The following is an 18,019-nucleotide window of genomic DNA, read 5'->3' as shown; positions in this document are numbered from 1 at the left end:
AGGCTCGGACTGCGGCGTTAACCCCGTGTGATGCCCCGGTAGTATAGTCCAGGTATACCTGTCACGAGACACGCCGGCGGCGTAGGCTGGAGAGCGACCCTCTGTGCGACGCCAGACTCCGAGGCCACGACCCCTGAATCCTGCAATGTGTTCTTTACATCCGCGCATCCCCGGTGGCATGCAAGAAACTGTCCTTGGAAGGCGTGTGCGTGTTAGCTGCCATATGTGGAATTGTTTGAAATGCCTCCCTCTCACCACAATCGCGGTTATCCTTCCATGTTTGCTTGGGCTTGTTTTCTCTGTTGTTGTTTCTTTTATGTGGTAGGAGCCGGGTAACGGGAAGGAGTGACATGTGTCGGCATGTTATTGTGCCCGAGCGTTCTTCACACGGACTCAAAGTCGAAAAGCGCGGTCCGCTGAGGCGGAGAACTTCTCGAGCTGCAATGGGCAGGGAAAGCATTGGGAACCAATAATTAAAGGAGCGGCCACAGGGCGGGCGACGAAAAAAGCAAAAATGAGAGGCGAAGGAACGGGAAAGTGATTTGCGAGGCTGTGCAATGGTGGCTGGGAGGGAGAAATGGAAGGCTTGAGGAAAGGAAGAAAAGTAGTATCAGGGAAATTACAGAGTATGAAAAAGGTTTTTCAACTGACGGTCGCTGTGAAGGCGTGTAAATATTTCGGCATCACCCAACAATGTGAAAGCACGAAAAGATTTCTTCTGGGGGGGGGGGGTGTCGGAAGCCCCCTAACCCCTCCCCCCCTTGTTACGGCCCTGCATACATCGTCTTCGATGTTCACTTAGAATAGAATCCAAATTTTACAGTTTATTCCTGTCATGAAAAACAGCAGCTGTAGAACAGCGGAATTCCAATCGAAACGGGCCTCGATGCCGCCGTATTAAAGAGACTCAACGCGCGGTGATATCCAAGTGGTTGCGTACGCACCTGGCCCGCTTTATCTCATAGCGTCCTTCGCATGCGTAGTTTGGAACTGCTATTTTACAGCTCATGCATGGCCTTTGCGTATATTTGTATAGTAAAAAAAACTTTGCGGTATACATATTTCTCGCAACGCACGCAGTAGGTATATCTGCTCAGAATATTTTGAAGTTTTGTGTGAACTTTTAGACCAAACAATCTCAAGGTATCCTTCGCCTTTTCTAGAATTATTTTTAGTTATAGGTGCATTGGCGGGGCCATATATGTTTCAGGCGTTGGAACCAACGTTTTGACAAGAGGACTTCCCATTGGACCACGGATCTCCAGTGAACGTTCAAAGGACATCCTAGTACAACGGATATTTTGACATACGTCGGATATCCCCGAAAGTCCCAATGATGTACTACGGATGCATCCATAGGATCGTCCAACACAAAAGAAAAGCACATCCAAAAAAACGTCCATCGTACATCAAAATCGGATATTCGGACGTCGACAGGACGTTTGAAGATAATTGCGTACGCATCCTGACGAAGACAAGTTTCCCCCTTGTCGAAAGGCATATCCCTTCCATTCGACATGTTAATATCCTGTGTACCTCAAACTTTTGTTCGATTTACAGTTAAAACGTTTTCGTTGTGACTCGGCGACATGCGGCTGTTGTGTATGTTTGTTTCGTTGCTGGACCTATAGCTATATTAATTATGAGTTAAATGTTACTGTAAACGTTTCTGTGCATGAAATGTAATGAATATTATCAAAATTTAAACAAAGCATCTCCCGTGGCTACCCGGACCCTTTTTCCTCGCCTAGTGATCAGCGAGGTTTGCAGATATGCAGATTAGGCATTAAGTGTTAGCAGATTAGTGATGGGGAGTTTAGTATGTTTTGTGTTTATTTATTGAATGAGCCCGCAAATTATATATAATCTATACAAGCACACCTATCGCCATTCGAGCGTGTTTGAAAGTTGTTTCTACATATATTCCAGTTCTTTACTCTTGGACTAAATGAAGTGCATATTATTTTAATCCTTCACATTACATAAGGCTATGTGAACACTGTGTGTTTTCGAATCGTTTAAGCTTTTCAATTGTTTCGGTAAATTATTATCTTTGGGACCCGATCGATATGCGGTACATTTACATTTCCTGCATTATGTTAGGATATATACACTAAATTATTTAATTTCCTTCTCACTCGTCTCCAGGTATTGTACGTGTGATCATCAACGCCAAGGTCCTCGATCCCTCACCCCCCGTCCCCGCCCCGAGCGAAACAAACCCACTAGAAGACTATATGCGCTATGCATGAACAATGGCCTGTATTGCTAACTGCGGTGTAATTGCATGCATTTTGCTATTAGCTTACTTCCATTGTACACATGCACATTTACGATCGACCATAGAAGTTTACAGGACACAATGTTTGGAGGAAAAAAAGAAAAGCTTAATTCTCGCGCAGCCGGGACACACGGCTTCGGATTCGAAGTTTGAATCTGTAGTATGTATACTTACTGTGACCTCCGTAGTGATCCATTAAATTAAAAGCGGAAATGCATGCTCGTATTCAAGACCGTGTCCCGTATACTATTGTGGTCGACTGTACGCACAGTGAACCGCAAAAGTTTACGGACAGCAGGATCTATGAAAAAAGCCGATTATCTCGATCCGCTGCCTCGGAACGCAGCCATGATGTTCCGATCATGTTCGGTCACATATTCTCGTGAAATTAAACATTTCCCGGAACGAACGCCTGGGATAAGAGTCTGGCTAATCTACTTTGTGTTATATTTCCTTTATGTGGTAAAACATGCAGCGACACAACAGAGGTGAAACACACGACGGAGCAATTGAGTGCAGAGCGCAGCGTACATGCGAGCCGGAAGACAGCAGCGCATTTCCATTCTCTTAAAAATCGTATAGCCTAAAGGTCATACGATTTCACTCAATCTGCAAATAGGAACGAATATGTGTAATAACAAAAAAACAAACAAACAAACAAAAATTCGTTTCGTTCAGCAAGTCCGAACTCGATAGCGGTGCACCTTCATTCGATTTCCCATAATGTTTTCGGAAGCCCATGTGCAGAATCTGTTTATCTTTAAACATATAGAGACGATTGTGAAATGAAAATTTGAGTTTTGAATCAATATCAAACAAAAGAAAGACAAGAAACGAAATGAAAAAAAAAGCAGCCGCCAGTGAGGATCGAACTCACGACCGCTGGTTTACAAGACCAGCGCTCTGCCACTGAGCTATAGCGGCTATGGGAACACGCGGGCTAGATAGCCATCTTATTCGTGAGTGCCAACATACGCGAGCGTTTTTATTGGTGTTTTATTATTTCGCTTTAAGTTCGCCCGCGCGTTCTAGCTGGTAACCAAACTACGTTACCGCAACGGTAGGACAGCGTTATTTGATCATTACGATCACTACATGTATATCCATGTCACGTACTCACGTTCGCTGAAAGCTCGCCTGCTCGACTCGGGTAGGCGGATTACCGATTTTAGCAAAATAGCTATTTCCTAACATCACGCAACATCTTCTCACCTCTCTACGCTCCATGAAGTCTGTTAGAGATACTAGGTAAGTGTGTCAACTCCTTGTACGAGTGGCGCACGTTACAATCGTGAACGTGCGCAGGAAACATACGGAACAAACTGCAAGCAAACATCCAGAAACAACTGTGTCAACACTGCGCTGCAAACTTTGCCTTAGCAGCGTTTCAGGCACCGGATGCACGTTTATACAGCTGCCAATCCACTTTGGTTCTCACATTCACGGCATGAAACCTTATGTTGAAATGTAGAAGCGATATCTACAGTCGCGGTTTTAGTTTTAATTAAGCAGTATAATGAATGCCGTTGCTTTTCGACCTAATCAAGATAAAAAAATCTAGATCAAACAGAGTGATTGCATTTCACTATAATAGAATCACCGTGATTAGAATCGTTCCACAACGCTCGGCAAAATTTATTTTTTACAATTTTACCATTACGATTGTCTATTTGCGCTTCCGTAAGCATAAGCACAATAAGCGTTTCTAATTCCTTTTTTTCGAAGCTTGCTCGCCGCAATTGAAATGCAACAGCTTATACTTGGACAGAACGAGTTTCGAAGCAGCTCGAATGTCAATGATTTGAACACTTCGAAATCGAAACCCGGGCATTTTCAATTTTCGGTTTGTTCTCTTTGACACCGGTAGGGGTTCCGAGATATCAACATGGCAGCCTAGAGGCGTGCGCGAGTGAAACGCGTGCCGCAACCGTCGTTAAGCCGTTCACGTTAATTTCAACTGTCGCTGCCGTCATATTTATCGTTGAATCGACTGACTATTTCGGGACTTTCACTAAAGTGAGGAGACATGTCGGACGACACAGAAGACGCGGGGGGCGACGAGCAGCAAAAGCCACAGAAGAAAGTCGCGAAGCACGATAGCGGAGCCGCCGACCTAGAGAAAGTAACGGACTATGCCGAAGACAAAGAAATTCGATCCCAGGACATTATGTGTGTGAGTAGGCCTCTTCATTTTTACTTCTGGCGACATTGACTACGTGCTAGTTACAACAAGAGTATCTTTACTAGTACACTATATCCTTACCAGTGCAATCTCTTCTACTGCAGCACAGTCAAGTAAGCAAACTGGTTGCCTTGGGCGATGTTTTTCCTCTCGAATTGAAACCGAGTGCAATTTTCCGTGCTGAAAGCGTCACTAGTATAACCTGTGATCCATCGGCATGTGTGCTGTTCGTGCATAGTTGTGTCAGTGGAATTACGTACATAAAAAGAGCACCCGTATTCACCAAAAGAAGCTAGAATTGTTCACAAGAAAAAAAATTGCTGCTAATTTTGATGCTCGACACATCAGCGAAAGTGGCCAGCCAGCGGCAAAGAACATATACGAATGAAAAAGCATTGTGAATTCGGCCTCAGAGCTATCGCACTCTGTTTGTTCCTCCTGCTACAATGCAGTTACCAAAGAGCACCACTGTCTAGGTAGAAAATATCGACAGCACTGGCATTGTACTAAACAAGGCACGCCCTGCAGCAATGATTTGTTTTCTCACTTTTAATGTTTTCTCACTACTTCTTGGGATGAATTTCTGATGTGAGTGTATGGTGGCGACGCGAAAAGATAATAAATATTTGCGTGCCCTTGTACATTGAGTATAGACGCATTGTGCCCGTTATTAGGTGGGTAAACGTAAATAACATACGTAGATGCCAGTTTGAAAGCAGTGTTCATATGAACAGATGGCTGAAGATAGTGCCGGACTGCACTTTAGATGTGAGTCTACGCGGGCGAATCAGTTTTCACCCCAATTTTTTTATTAGCCATAATAAGGTACACCTGTGAGAAAAAAGTATACGGACCACAGGGTTGCCGAAAAAACTGAATTTCTTTCTAATTAGCATACATAAATTGAAATTGACGAGTACACTGGAAAATTCGCAATGTCAAGTTTGGACTGCAGTCCTCAGTTTCAAGTTGCATTCACAGGTAGAGGAAAAAATCAGCTTTATCGTCCGTATACTTTTGCTCATGGGTGTACATACAGCTATTTACAAATTTCATTACTATTCCACTAACCTTACACTATTTTTCCGTAGTCCCCACACTGGTTAAGACATATGTCCCATTGCAGCACTACATTTTATGTGCCCCTGCGTCATCAGTGAGCGGTACACGCAGCCTCCCTGAACACTCATTCTCATGCAACTCTTCATGGCCTTTTGTGAACTCGCAACACCACCACCTCACACTTCTCAAAGCGAGACACCTTTCCCCATACGTGAGCTGCATTTCCCTGTGGATTTCGATTGGCGTTCGTCCCTTGCTTCCATAGAAAATGAATCACACTTCGTTGCTTGTACGCCGTGGATGTGTGAAACCAATGCCTCCTTTACTGGATGCCTGTCACATCGTTCATTTTCCCATCGGAGCGGAGGTTCCCGTAGTTCAGGTTAGTCACGGAGAGACAGCGCTCACTGCCGACCCTGCTTCGTGTTGAAGAGGAAGTGACAATTCCGATGCTGGCGCATGCTAGACCGATGGCTTGACGAGAGGTCGCGGGCCCTGCCTCCGGGATCACAACAAACGCCACTATAATCTCAGAGGCAAGGGAACATTATTCAAATTTGGAGCATAGAGTTTTACACAATAATTACTAGGGGGAACTATGGCTATAGTGTCTACGGGAACTGCAATGGTAGTGGTTGTACCAGCATGGAAACTATGGGAAGTACATGGATTTGCCTAAACTTTTTGTGACTGCAGCACCAGAGTTCCCACTAGTATATAGTAGGAAGCTCTATGGTTTCGAGCAGCTGCTGCAACTAGCACTCGCAGCCCATTCTGTTGGAAAGGAGGAAAGAGGAGAGGGGCCGAAATGAACATCTCGGCTCTTGTGGCAGGCATCCTTTAATGCAGGCATTGGTGAAGCGTAACCTCCAGTTTCAAGCTACGGGGAGTACGGGAAGTACATGGATTTGCCTAACTTATTGCGACTGCAGAACCAGAGTTCCCACTAGTATATAGTAGGAAGCTCTATGGTTTCGAGCAGCTGCTGCAACTAGCGCTCGCAGCCCATTCTGTTGGAAAGGAGGAAAGGGGAGAGGGGCCGGAACCAACATCTCCGCTCTTGTGGCAGGCATCCTTTAATGCAGGCATTGGTGAAGCGTAACCTCCAGTTTCAAGCTATGGGGAGATAAGGCTGGGCTGAAAGGACCAAAGGTCTACTGCCGGGAATGGATATGCTAGCAGCCGTCGTCATCTTCCTCGGCTGTCTTTTATACACAGTGCGCACTTCGGCGCGTGTGTCTTGTGCCCTCATGCTACGAGCTGCGAGATTAGAAGTAAAAAAAAGAATAAAACAGAGCTTCTGTTCCTGCTATTGGTCTGAGCGGTTCTCAGTTCTTTTGCTTGCTGGCTCACTCATTGTTGTAGTGGACCTAACCTCGGTCTTTGTAACGTGGTGACCTGGACATGATTGTATGGTGAGCATGACGCCATAGATAAGGCCATGAATGAGAGACCGACGACCAGTGCAGAGGGCTTCGCCATGTTGCAGATTCACCTACTGTTTTTGGCCACAATATCCTGCAGCCTGGTTTACTGAGATGAAGGCCATCTTCGACCTTTGGCGCATTACCTCGCAGCGTGAGGTTCTTCCACGCTTTCTTGGCACTCCCTACAGAGGTGGTCAAGGAGTTCCAAGATGTTGTGGAAGAACCTCGACATCACCTCCTATGACCACTTAAATGTGACGGTGCTGCAATGCAAGCCCATGTCTGTATGCAAGTTGTCTTCAGCAGCTTCTTAACGAAAAGCAACTCGGAAACTGGCGACTGGGAGAACTTCTACATCATATGCGGCAGCTCCTCAGCGACTGTAGGCTGGACGCAAACAGTCTATTGCTGCATGAGCTGTTCCTTCAGCACCTGCCACAGAATCTCGTGGTCGTCTTGGCTACCGCAGCAGAAGAAATGTCCCTCGACAACCTTGCAGAGCTGACTGACTGCGTCGCTGGTTATTCAGCAAGAGGTGCTGTGGCAACAACTGTTCCGCTGTTGCACGTTGAAGATCGGCAGTCTCGCCTTGAGCAAATGATTTTCAAACTTGCTGAGACTATTACTGTACTACAGTCATCGCCCCACTGTCCTTAGTGGAACCGTGATTGGCATTCCAGATTTCCATTTTGGCGCAGCTCCCGCTATGCCCTCATCATGGCACATATTGCTGGTATCATAACAGATTCAGTGCCAGTACACATCAGTGTCGTTCCCCTTAATCTGGCAGGGAAACATGCCACAGAGTCGCTGATCATAGCCGGTGACTCATGCCATATAACAAGCCGCCTGTTCTACGTCACTGACAGGATTGCCAGACAAGATTTCTCATGGACACTGGGGCAGTGGTCAGCGTCTGTCCTGTCACACGACTAGACTGACAGCGTGCTAAAAAGCTGTGTCCCTTCAAGCAGCCAACAGCTCTTCTAACCACAGTATGGCCAGCACTCTCTTACCATCGACTTGGGTCTCTGACGCACCTTCCGAGGGGTGTTCATTGTTACACATGTCCATATTGGGTGTGGATTTTCTGACCTGCTTCACCCTTAGTGTTGACCTCTGCACTCATTGCCTTGTGGACACAACTAGCATGTCTATACTAGGCATCCTTGTGCCTATGACTTAAAGCACTAGAACACCATCATCTGCATTCACCTCAGTTCTCTCAGACTTCCCAGCCATCACGAAACCTTGCAATCTTGAGCTGCCATTATGTCACACGCATCATGTTGTCACCACAGGCTCCGTTTCCTGCCGACCCAGACACCTCACTGGTGACCACCTTGCGATTGCAAGGAGAGAGTTCGACCACATGCTGCAACTGGGCATCATCCGGCCGTTGTCGAGCAGTTGGCCTTCAGCTATCCACATATTAGTACCAAAGCATGGCCCAGGGGTTTGGCGCCTGTGCAGCAACTACCGTGCACTCAACACGAACCGTCCCTGATCACTATCCACTCCCTCACACGTATGACTTCACAGCCAACCTAGCTGGAAGGGTAATATTCAGCAATATAGATTTAGTGAAGGCCTACCATCAAATCCCTGTTGAGCCAGTGTACATTCCAAAGACTGCTATTGCCATATTATTCAGACTTTTCGAGTACGTCGGCATGCTGTTCGGGAGAAATGCTGCTCAAACATTCCAGAGGTTTATCAATAATAATACCTAGGTGCTCCCCTTTGTATTTTCATATCTCGATGACCTCCTGGTGGCTAGTATTTCCCGTGAACAGCATAGCAACAATTTGCGCCTGCTATTTTCTTGGCTCCAGGAACACAGCCTTCTCATCAACCCTACAAAGTGTGTCTTTGGTGTCCATGACATTGAGTTCCTTGGAGACTGCATGTCTTCCGAAGCAGACTGTTGAAAAAGAAAATTCAAGCCTTGCATCAGTTCCCTTGCCCAGTGTCACTGTGAAAGCACCGCGAGTTCCTTGGGCCGCTCAATTTCCACTGCCATTTTCTTCCTAACATCACCAGAATAATTGTACCACTGACTGAGCTTCTCAAGACCACTAAAGCTTCACCCACTCTACTGTCCTGGATGTCCGACGCTGAAGATTCCTTCCAAGCTGCCAAGACACCGAGCTTTGGGACCTCCGGTCCTCTGCTTTGTCATTAGTGCTGTCCGATGTGCCCCTTCCATTTTCTTCAGGCACTATCACTTGCGACGTGTCAAGAGGTGGAACACGCTGATTCGTTCCATTCCGACTCCGCCGTCCAGTGTTTGACCAGCTACACAGCGCAAGTCATCCCGGAGTTCGTGCTACCCAGCATCTAATTACTTCCTGCTTTGTGTGACCGGGTGTATACTGTACTCTGATGTGCACCGCTGGGCTCGCGGTGCACTGTCAACGCTCCAAGACGGCACAACACACCAAGTTGCCAATTCGCTCCTTTTGTCAACCTGATGCCCAGTTAGATCACATTCACATCAACATCATTGGGCCATTGCCACCATTCTGAGGTGCTCCCTACATACTCAGTTGTGTAGACCATTATACCCGCTGGCCTGAACATTTCTTCTCACTGATATAATGGCACTTACAGATGCTTCTGTGTTTGTCAGTGGCTGGGTCTTGCGCTTCGGATGCCCCAGCATTACGACCAATTGCTGCCAACAGTTCAAATGTGATGTTTTCTGCAAACTCATGTGCTTGCTTGGTGTCTACCATATTCATGCTACCACATATTGCCTATTGGCAAGTTGAATGGTGGAATGCCTTTACCATCAACTTAAAGCCACCTTGATGGCCCGCCAGGCTTGCTCACTCTTGGGCTGAAGGCCTTCCTCTCGTCATGCTAGGCATGCACTTCTCTTTCAAGGAAGACCTCGGCTGCACAAAGCTGCGAAGCTGGTCTATAACACAACGGTACATTTGCCCAGTGAATCGTTCGCACCAGCTGCGGTTGCCACGCCCGACCCAGAAAGCTATGTTCAGCAGCTCCACTTCCCGCTTGCACACTTGCGTCCTTGACCCCAGTAGGCTTGCGTCCTCAAGTAATGTTTTTGTGACATTCCTGCAGAGAGCCATGTAATTGTACACCTCCCTATGATGTCCCTTTCAAGGTACTCAAACGAACAGAAAAAACTGTTACCATTGACCTCAACGGACACGAAGAAGTTGTGGTGATAGACAAAGTCAAACCAGCTGACCTACTGACTTTGCTGTCATTATCCGCTTTCAATGACTTTACAACTGCTGAAACGACGGATCTACCCATCACGCGGCATCAAAGGCTGTTTCTTGGGCACTGCTGCACCGCTGCTCTTCTCCTAAAAGGGGGGGGGGAGCCCTTTAGCCGCCATCGTCATCTTCCTCGGCTGCCTTTTATACATGGCGTATGCTCCGGCGCATGTATCTTGTGCCTCATGCTGTGAACTGTGAGATTAGAAGAAAAAGGGAAGAAGAATAAAAAGAGAGCTTCTTTGGCTCCTGCTATCGGTCCAAACGGTTGTCAGGTCTTTGACTTGCCGACTCGCTCATTGTTGCAGTGGACCTAACCTCGGCCCCTATATATATGTTGACTCTGCCTTTACAGCCGTAATTTGGCTAAAGAAAAATAAAAAATTTGGGGCAAGGACTTTCTGATTCTGCGTATCATTGCCTGAGAAATAGCCTGTTTTTTTTTTTTTCTTGGGGGGGGGGGAGGCACTTAATATTCTTAATCTTTCTTTGCTGGCTTTGTTTAGTTCAAAATGATATCACCGATTTAACAGATAGATAGAAATATTCAACTGAAGCCACGTGACAGCAGGCTGTCATTGGCTTAGTGTGACCTGTTGAGAGTAGTACAAGGACAAAAATATATGACAGACTACAAAGCTCTGAGATTTAAGCATTGCAACGATTCTGTAAGCATGAGGAACATTAATGGTTTGTAGGAGTAATGAATATGCACATGGCACATTTTCTTGCCAAACAAATAATCTGCATTTAAGGAAATCAGCAAAGTCGGCTGGACGAGTGCTGTGTTTGGAAGTTAGCACTGCCAGTGTCTGGCAATGTGTTTCATTCTGGAGTTGCACTGTTTTTCTCTAAAATGAGGCCTGAGGGCCATCTCATGTCTTTTGCCTGGTGCGTAGTGATCATGATCCTGTGATCAAAGTTGTTTACTTAAACGTAACACAAATTGGTGTTTCAAGAGGAAACACAAGAGTATCATTACAAAAAGCATTGTAAGGAGGTGAAAACTGCTTGCCTAATACGACGTATTCCTTGCTTTTGACTCAAGGCTATGTCCATGATTGGCGATCGGCACTCAAAAGAAACAGCAGAAAAAGCGGCACGACAGAAGGAGCTCTCCAAGGTGGTCATCAAGAAGGAAGACGTGGAGTTAATTGTGAGTACGCAAGCCTTAAAATGGGCATGTACTGAATCTTGCATAAATAGATGTGCCAGGTATATACGACTGTTCTGCCTAAACTACTGACTTGTTCATGCCCAAATTTTGCTGATAGGTGGTGTTTTGCGGTGCTGCATTTTAATACCATATTTATGCACCTTGCATGTCTATTTCATCGGCAATAAATTAAAAGTGCTGTATGCAGCAGTGCCACGCAAAAGAAAGAAATGCTTATTTTGCTGTAATGAAGTGTAATGAAGTGGCTCTATCTGTCCTTGTTAGAGCTATCATTGTTGTCTAGCATGTTATATGTCGCTGTAGTTCAAACAGATCTGCAAGCAACAGAGAAGCCTGAGAAATCAAAATTCAGCATAGAATACATTTACTGAAAAAATGCAAAAGAAAATGTCCCTAATAACATGGCCACAGTAATTGGTCAAAACCCAGTACAAATAATAAAAAAACTTCAATCCAAAGAGTAGGTTGTGGTCGCAGCGCTTCACCTACTGAATGTCACTTTGGTGTACAGTTCAAATTTGACTTTCGATGTTCACCTAGACTCCACTGTTTCCAATTTTGGAGCCTACGGTGCGCCAAAAGCGGTTGTCCTCAGTGAGGCGCAGTGTGCACAGCCAGCGGACTCGTTGCGTCACCCGCAGCAGCCGCGGTATCTACGCTACGTTGCAGACCGCAGCTACATGCAACTACGGTGCATACGTGCAGCGCTTTCTTTCTTCATGACAGGGCTTGAGTGCGCAATTGCTCTCATATGCTCCTGTCTGGCTGTGATGCATTGTGCGAACCGGCTTTGTCCTGCACCAGCTTGAATGACACATAGTAGCCACATGCAATTGCACATTTTAAAGCGCTATCAATAGCTCAATATGAAGTGAAGTCTGCTAAGGCATCTAGGCACATGCGGCCAGGGCCTGAGCGTGTGCTGGCTTGTGTACATGTGGTTTGACCTTAAGTTTAGCGTGATTCAAGGCTAGTTGAGGGTTCAGAACTAGTCGAAAGTTGAGAGACCCGACGGCTACGGCTACGATAAGCATGGCGGCAAAAGTTTAATTCCTGTTTGGGCGGCCGTCGCCAAGTGGGTGCAGATGGTAGTCGGCTTCTTCTGGAAGTATGTAATTATTATCGAAATTCAAAGGCAGATTGTCACTTACTTCAGCCTATTTATTAAACTGATTCAATAAACGTACACAGTAGCAGTAGGAGGAAATCCAGACACCCTTCTTGATTGATGTCAGCTATCGGCCAATAGCAGCCGCTTAGGGGAATCTGCTATATTACGAAATAAAGCATCCAGAAAAGAGTGAGGAACAGACTTCTGCTGAAAAGAGAGCGGTTGAGAGAAAGGTGACTGCGCTCCGCTTGCGAGATCCACACACCGCACACGACTGCAAAATTTGACTGAGATGTTCACAGCAGCATATGCTATCTGCATACTATGTTTTTTCACCAAGCACAATGGGTGGTTTATGACCCCTTAAAAGGGTCGCTGAAACAGTTCGGACAAATTTTGTAGATGCATTGGGTAAAGCTACAGTAAAACATTTGGGCGACAATTTAAGTGAAGGGTCTCGTATTAAGAGAGCTACGGACAATTGCAAGTTACCGTCTGGCCTAGCCATGATTTTTCTCTTCAACTCGTTCGCTGAGCGATTGGAGCTGAGCTCCACCTTCACTAGCACTGTGTCATGATATGACATCGTGTCGTCTACTACCGGTTGTCTTGGAGCTAGCACACTAAGCCTCTCCAACCTCACAGCTAGCCGTTTGGCCGTCAGTCTCCAGTGAGAGCTATCCGAGCAGCGTGTGTTGCGAGCATTCTGTCGCAGCACCAGATGTGTCCGGTATTCCGCTAACCACAGGCGAGCTGGACATTTTGACGGATTGGCAGAGGCGTAAACTAAAGCCCCTCCATACTACGGCTGCTTTGTTGCAGATGTAAGTGAGCCTGATTGACCTGCATGGTCTGGCTACGTAGTGGCGCAGAGATTAACCAGCCAAACACAGAGCTGATATTGCTGTGAAGAAGTATAAGACATTTTAAACGCTGAAAAAGACAATGTGTTCATGATTACACTCCTGCCAAAAATTTACGCCATCAGCAAAGTAGAATACAATTAGTTACTGCTGCGTTAGCTTTGTGTTTGGTTGAGCTCCGTACCACCAGGTGGCTGTACCGTGCAGGCAGTTCACGTTTTCGCCCCCACTCATCTCTTAAACGCACAGACCACTTGCGCTTGTGTTTACCTGAATACCGAACGCGCTAAATTCTATTGTGGTAGTAATATTTTGGTGTGAAGTGACAGCCGCAAGCACATGTAGATGCTGGTGCCGATCGGATACTGACAGTCCAATGTGCCGCAGCCACTCTGCTCGGCGGTTGCCTTGCAGAGGGACACAATGTTGCAGCTTGACATATCGTCAATCGCTGTTTACGGCCCACAATGCAACAAGGGCAAATCATGGTGCCTGTGAAAAGAAAGATCGAAACCAACATCGACCTCGCAGCTTGTGTCAACATGGAGCACACAAGCAGACGACACTTGCTGTGTGCCAGGAATGCTTGAGTGTAGTGATAAATCGTTGTAGTGTATTCTCTTTCTGTTACATCTTTTCATAGAGGGAAATTAGCCAACGCCCTAGCTATTACGAACAACATTTGTTGTTCACCATAAAGTTGGAAAAAAAATGGCTGTGGCTTAGCTAAGGTTAAGCCCAGGATGCGAAGCATACTAGCCTTTATTTTAGTTGTTGAACCACTGTTTAGCCTGGTGAACTGCTGTTGCTTGGCTATATTTGGTTCGGCTAGACGAAGAAACAACTCATGCGTTACTCTGCTTCGCCTTCAAGAGTGGAACGCGACAGCGTTCCCGTCGACCCGCCAAGGGGTGTATGACAATGGGCTACGGCGCAGCGACTACGCGCCCCGCATTGGACGCGGTGAGCGTCGAGCAACGCAGCGTTTGGCGCGGCAACGAAATGTGCGCCTGAGCAAGCGACGCACGCCTGAGCCTTAGAAACAGCTCGTTTCTAAGGCAACACCGCATTCACTAGAGGCGCTTTTGTACCGCTTTGAAGCATCGTACTCGTGGCTCAGTGGTAGCGTCTCCGTCTCACACTCCGGAGACCCTGGTTCGATTCCCACCCAGCCCATCTTGCAAGAGTTGAGCCAAAGCCACCTAGAAACAAGCGCAGCTGCTTATATACCGCCGCGACGCCGCGAGCGACGGCGCGAGTTGGAGCCCCGTTTCTCCTCTGTCGTGACGTCACGGTGTCACGTGGTCAGCCTTGAAGGCGACGCCGCGAGCGACGGCGCGAGTTGGAGCCCCGTTTCTCCTCTGTTGTGACGTCACGGTGTCACGTGGTATGGCATGGGGTCAAAGGTCATTGAAGGCGACACCGCCGCGCCTGAGGAGCTGGGTTGAGCTCTAGTAATATGCTTCGCATAAAATTATTGATGACGTGACCTGGGTAGCCAAACGGCTAGGTTGGCCTACTGATGTCAGATGGTCAACACACGTCAATTGGGGTGGGGTGGCTGAAAACTCAGGGGAGCGGCACCGCTGCAATTCGTAACAATGTACATTTTTAAAACCATCTCATAAATTATGTGCTTTACATAGAGCACTTACATGCATCACCTAATGATCAAAAGGACCTACCCTAACGACTCAGTATATTTGTACAAGATCGTCAAAATCGTTTCAGGGTCTCTTTAAAGGCATAGAAAGACGACTGGAAAACAATGAATTAGGATTTGATTTATTCTGCATGCACTTAACAGAAGGTCCCCGGACTGATGTATGCGGTTGACATAGTGCTACTAGCGGGCAATGCAAGAGATTTACATACACTCGCGAATATGTGTGGCAATGCAGCGACAAATCTAGGCTTCCAGTTTAGCATAGAGAAATGTGGAATTGCGATCTTCAATGAGGAGACGAGTATTTACGTGGTGTACGTCATTTCAGCAGCAAGTCATACCCGTAGCCAAGCAATATAAGTACCTCAGCGTATGCATAAACGAAGGGAAGATTTACTCGAGCACCGACCAAGATAATCTGAAAATAAAGGGGAAGCAGAATGCAGCAATAATGAAAGATATAGAGCACCTTGGGGCCACAATACATGTGAAGTGGGGCACCACGGAACCTGGATAGGAGTAAAGGTGCCAGCACCAACGTTCCCAAAACGCCATTCTGTGCTTCAAATCTGACATCTTGTTGGGGTCAGAAGTTAACCAAAGATAGGTAGGCCGGTTGGCTTTGGGAGGCCACAGTAAAGCGTCAAATCAGGCAGTGCGGAGGGGCATGGGTTGGGCCTTTCTTGAAGTCAGAAATGCAGAGCAAAATTAGTTTTGAAGAAAAACTCGGGAACACTGATCAAAAATAAACAGGCAGCTAAAGTGCGCTAGTACTCTACCTGAAATGCATGGACACAGAATGGAGGAAGAGGTCAAGAAAGTTGGCAACCAAGTACAGGGCAATTGAAAGTGCAGATAAACAATCAGAGGTCACCAAAAAGAAAGTGAGAAAAACAGAGACGGGGAATTGGATGCAAGGAATGGAAAGAAAAAAGACCATGGAGACTTACAAGAATGGGAAGGAAGACATTAGAAGCCAAAAATGGGTACCATAACACAAAGGGCAGTGCCTTGCTATTTGAGGCTCGAGCTGGTTGCCTAAGGACACAAAACGTACTGGAGCAAGTATTCGCAACAAGGTGAGGCATGTGTATGCTGCAGCAAAAATCCGGGGACCACTCAGCACATCCTAACGGAATGCGAGTGTATTCACCCAATGAGACCCATAGTTAACACACAGCTTCCAGAAGCACTTTGGTTTAAAGCGGAGATACGCAAGAGACGTTTAGACTGTTGGGGGAGTAAAAGCAGGCATGGGCCATTGATTTTTCAGCAAGAGTCATTTGTGCCTGGTGCACCTGTTTACACTATATTTGGTAGGCATAGCATTTCACATTATACATAAAAGAACAGGTGTTCAGCAAACACACATGCACATCCTTTGCTTCTTTCAGATGCAAGAAATGGAGATTCCTCGATCAGTGGCAGAACTCAAACTGCGGGAGCACCAAGGAAATGTGGTTGAGGCCCTGATAGAACTGACAAACTAAGCTTCGCGTGTGATTAAACGTTGTGTGCCATTTTAACTTGGTTCTCCTTTGCCTTCCTTGTGGTCTCGAGTTGCTTTCCTTGTTGGTATGGGCAGCCGTGTAGAACTGTAATTTGAAGCTGCACCGATGCAGTATCAAGGATACTAATACCAAATGTTGCATCATTTAGGCTGACATGTTTGTGGCTTCATTAGCTGAAATGCTATCACGTTCAAGCTTCTAGTTTTGCACGGGCAATATCTTGTGGTGTGCTTTGTTTACTTGAAGTATGGTTAGAAGGATCAGAAGTATGCACTATCAGTGATGATGCCGCACCAAGAGATGTAGAAGGAATAATAATACCTCCTGGCACAACGTCTTCAAACTCCCTGGAATTTCAACATGGTGGTGAGACAGACTTATTTCACTAACATGACAAGTAGTACCACAGTTCCTTCTACAGCTATTATGGTTTAGCATTGGCCACAAACAAAGTGTACACTTAATTTGTACCAAAAGCTAGAAAATAGAATACATACAAGCAAAGTACTCCGCAAAAGAACTGATGTATATTTTTGAAGCTGTCGAGGCTCCACCATACAATTCTTGAATGTAAAAGGATGACACTTACCAAGTATGAAGGTTGGAAAGCTTTTGTGAGATAGTTTAATGTAATAGTAAGTCATTTTGCAATGGGGTTGGAAGGGGGGGCTGGACTTGGAGTCAACATTGTTGTGATGTCGTGACACACAGCAAAATTTGCCATGTTGCATGGCACTAAGACTAGGTAGGTATGATTTTGTTCTTAAACTAGACATGGACAATAGTGCTGTTTGCATTTGTTGAGGCTGCTCTTGTTTCTGGCATCTGCAGCGATTACAGGAATGGAACAAGCCAGGTTATCACGATGGATTCACCTTCTGGGAACTGAAACTAAAGCTAGGTTGTAGGAACAAGTATCATAGTAAATTGTTTAGGGCTCTCTGGTGTGTACTATTCTTTTTAATGTTTACAGGGGCTTGAACTTAATTTAGCTTACGAGAAGCAGACCGTAATGAATTTTACTTTATTTTTTTTCGACAAACGGGCAAGTGTTGCATATGTGTTTGAACGCTCACTTTCTCAACGTAATTGTCCTGGAGAGCAATGTACTGGTGAGAGAGTCTTGCTAGACCCTCCTGGAACCACTTCTTTGGAGTACTGCGCACCCATGCCCGGATGGCATCTTGCAGCCCCTATGTGTTAGCAAAATGCTGGCCGCGCATGGGTCTCTTCAAGGCTCCGAGCAGATGCTAGTTGGAAGGGGCCTAGTTTGGTGAGTACGGTGGGTGCAGCAGCACACGAAAGCCCGTAATGAGGCCTTCTACCTGTGTGATGTTGGGTGCGGTCACAGTTAGTGGCCGTCCAGAAGTGGTCCCCTTCACTGTTGACGTGCAGCTCGTTTTCCAGCCATCCACCCAGTTGTAGAAGGATCGTCAGGATGCTGTCTGCTTGCCACACACTTCCGTAAATCGCCAGTGAATCTCCATA

General features: G+C 46.3%; 2 protein-coding genes and 1 non-coding gene across 3 annotated transcripts in view; 1 reads left to right on the top strand and 2 right to left on the bottom strand.

The window, feature by feature from the left end:
• Nucleotides 1-18,019, bottom strand: part of LOC126530341 (angiotensin-converting enzyme-like) — a 179,329-nt gene that overhangs the window by 64,746 nt on the left and 96,564 nt on the right. The window lies entirely within an intron of this gene.
• Nucleotides 3,134-3,205, bottom strand: TRNAT-UGU (transfer RNA threonine (anticodon UGU)). Its single transcript has one exon. It is a non-coding gene; the product is annotated as a tRNA-Thr (tRNA).
• On the top strand, nucleotides 4,148-16,546 carry LOC126530283 (huntingtin-interacting protein K). Its single transcript, XM_050177599.3, has 3 exons — nucleotides 4,148-4,454; nucleotides 11,252-11,359; nucleotides 16,415-16,546. The coding sequence occupies exons 1-3, from the start codon at nucleotides 4,308-4,310 to the stop codon at nucleotides 16,508-16,510; spliced, it is 351 nt and encodes a 116-aa protein (XP_050033556.1). The 5' UTR covers nucleotides 4,148-4,307; the 3' UTR covers nucleotides 16,511-16,546.

This window comes from Dermacentor andersoni, chromosome 5 (genome assembly GCF_023375885.2).
Source record: "Dermacentor andersoni chromosome 5, qqDerAnde1_hic_scaffold, whole genome shotgun sequence".
In the NCBI taxonomy this organism is placed as follows: Eukaryota; Metazoa; Arthropoda; class Arachnida; order Ixodida; family Ixodidae; genus Dermacentor; species Dermacentor andersoni.
This window is presented reverse-complemented; position numbering and strand designations above follow the sequence as displayed.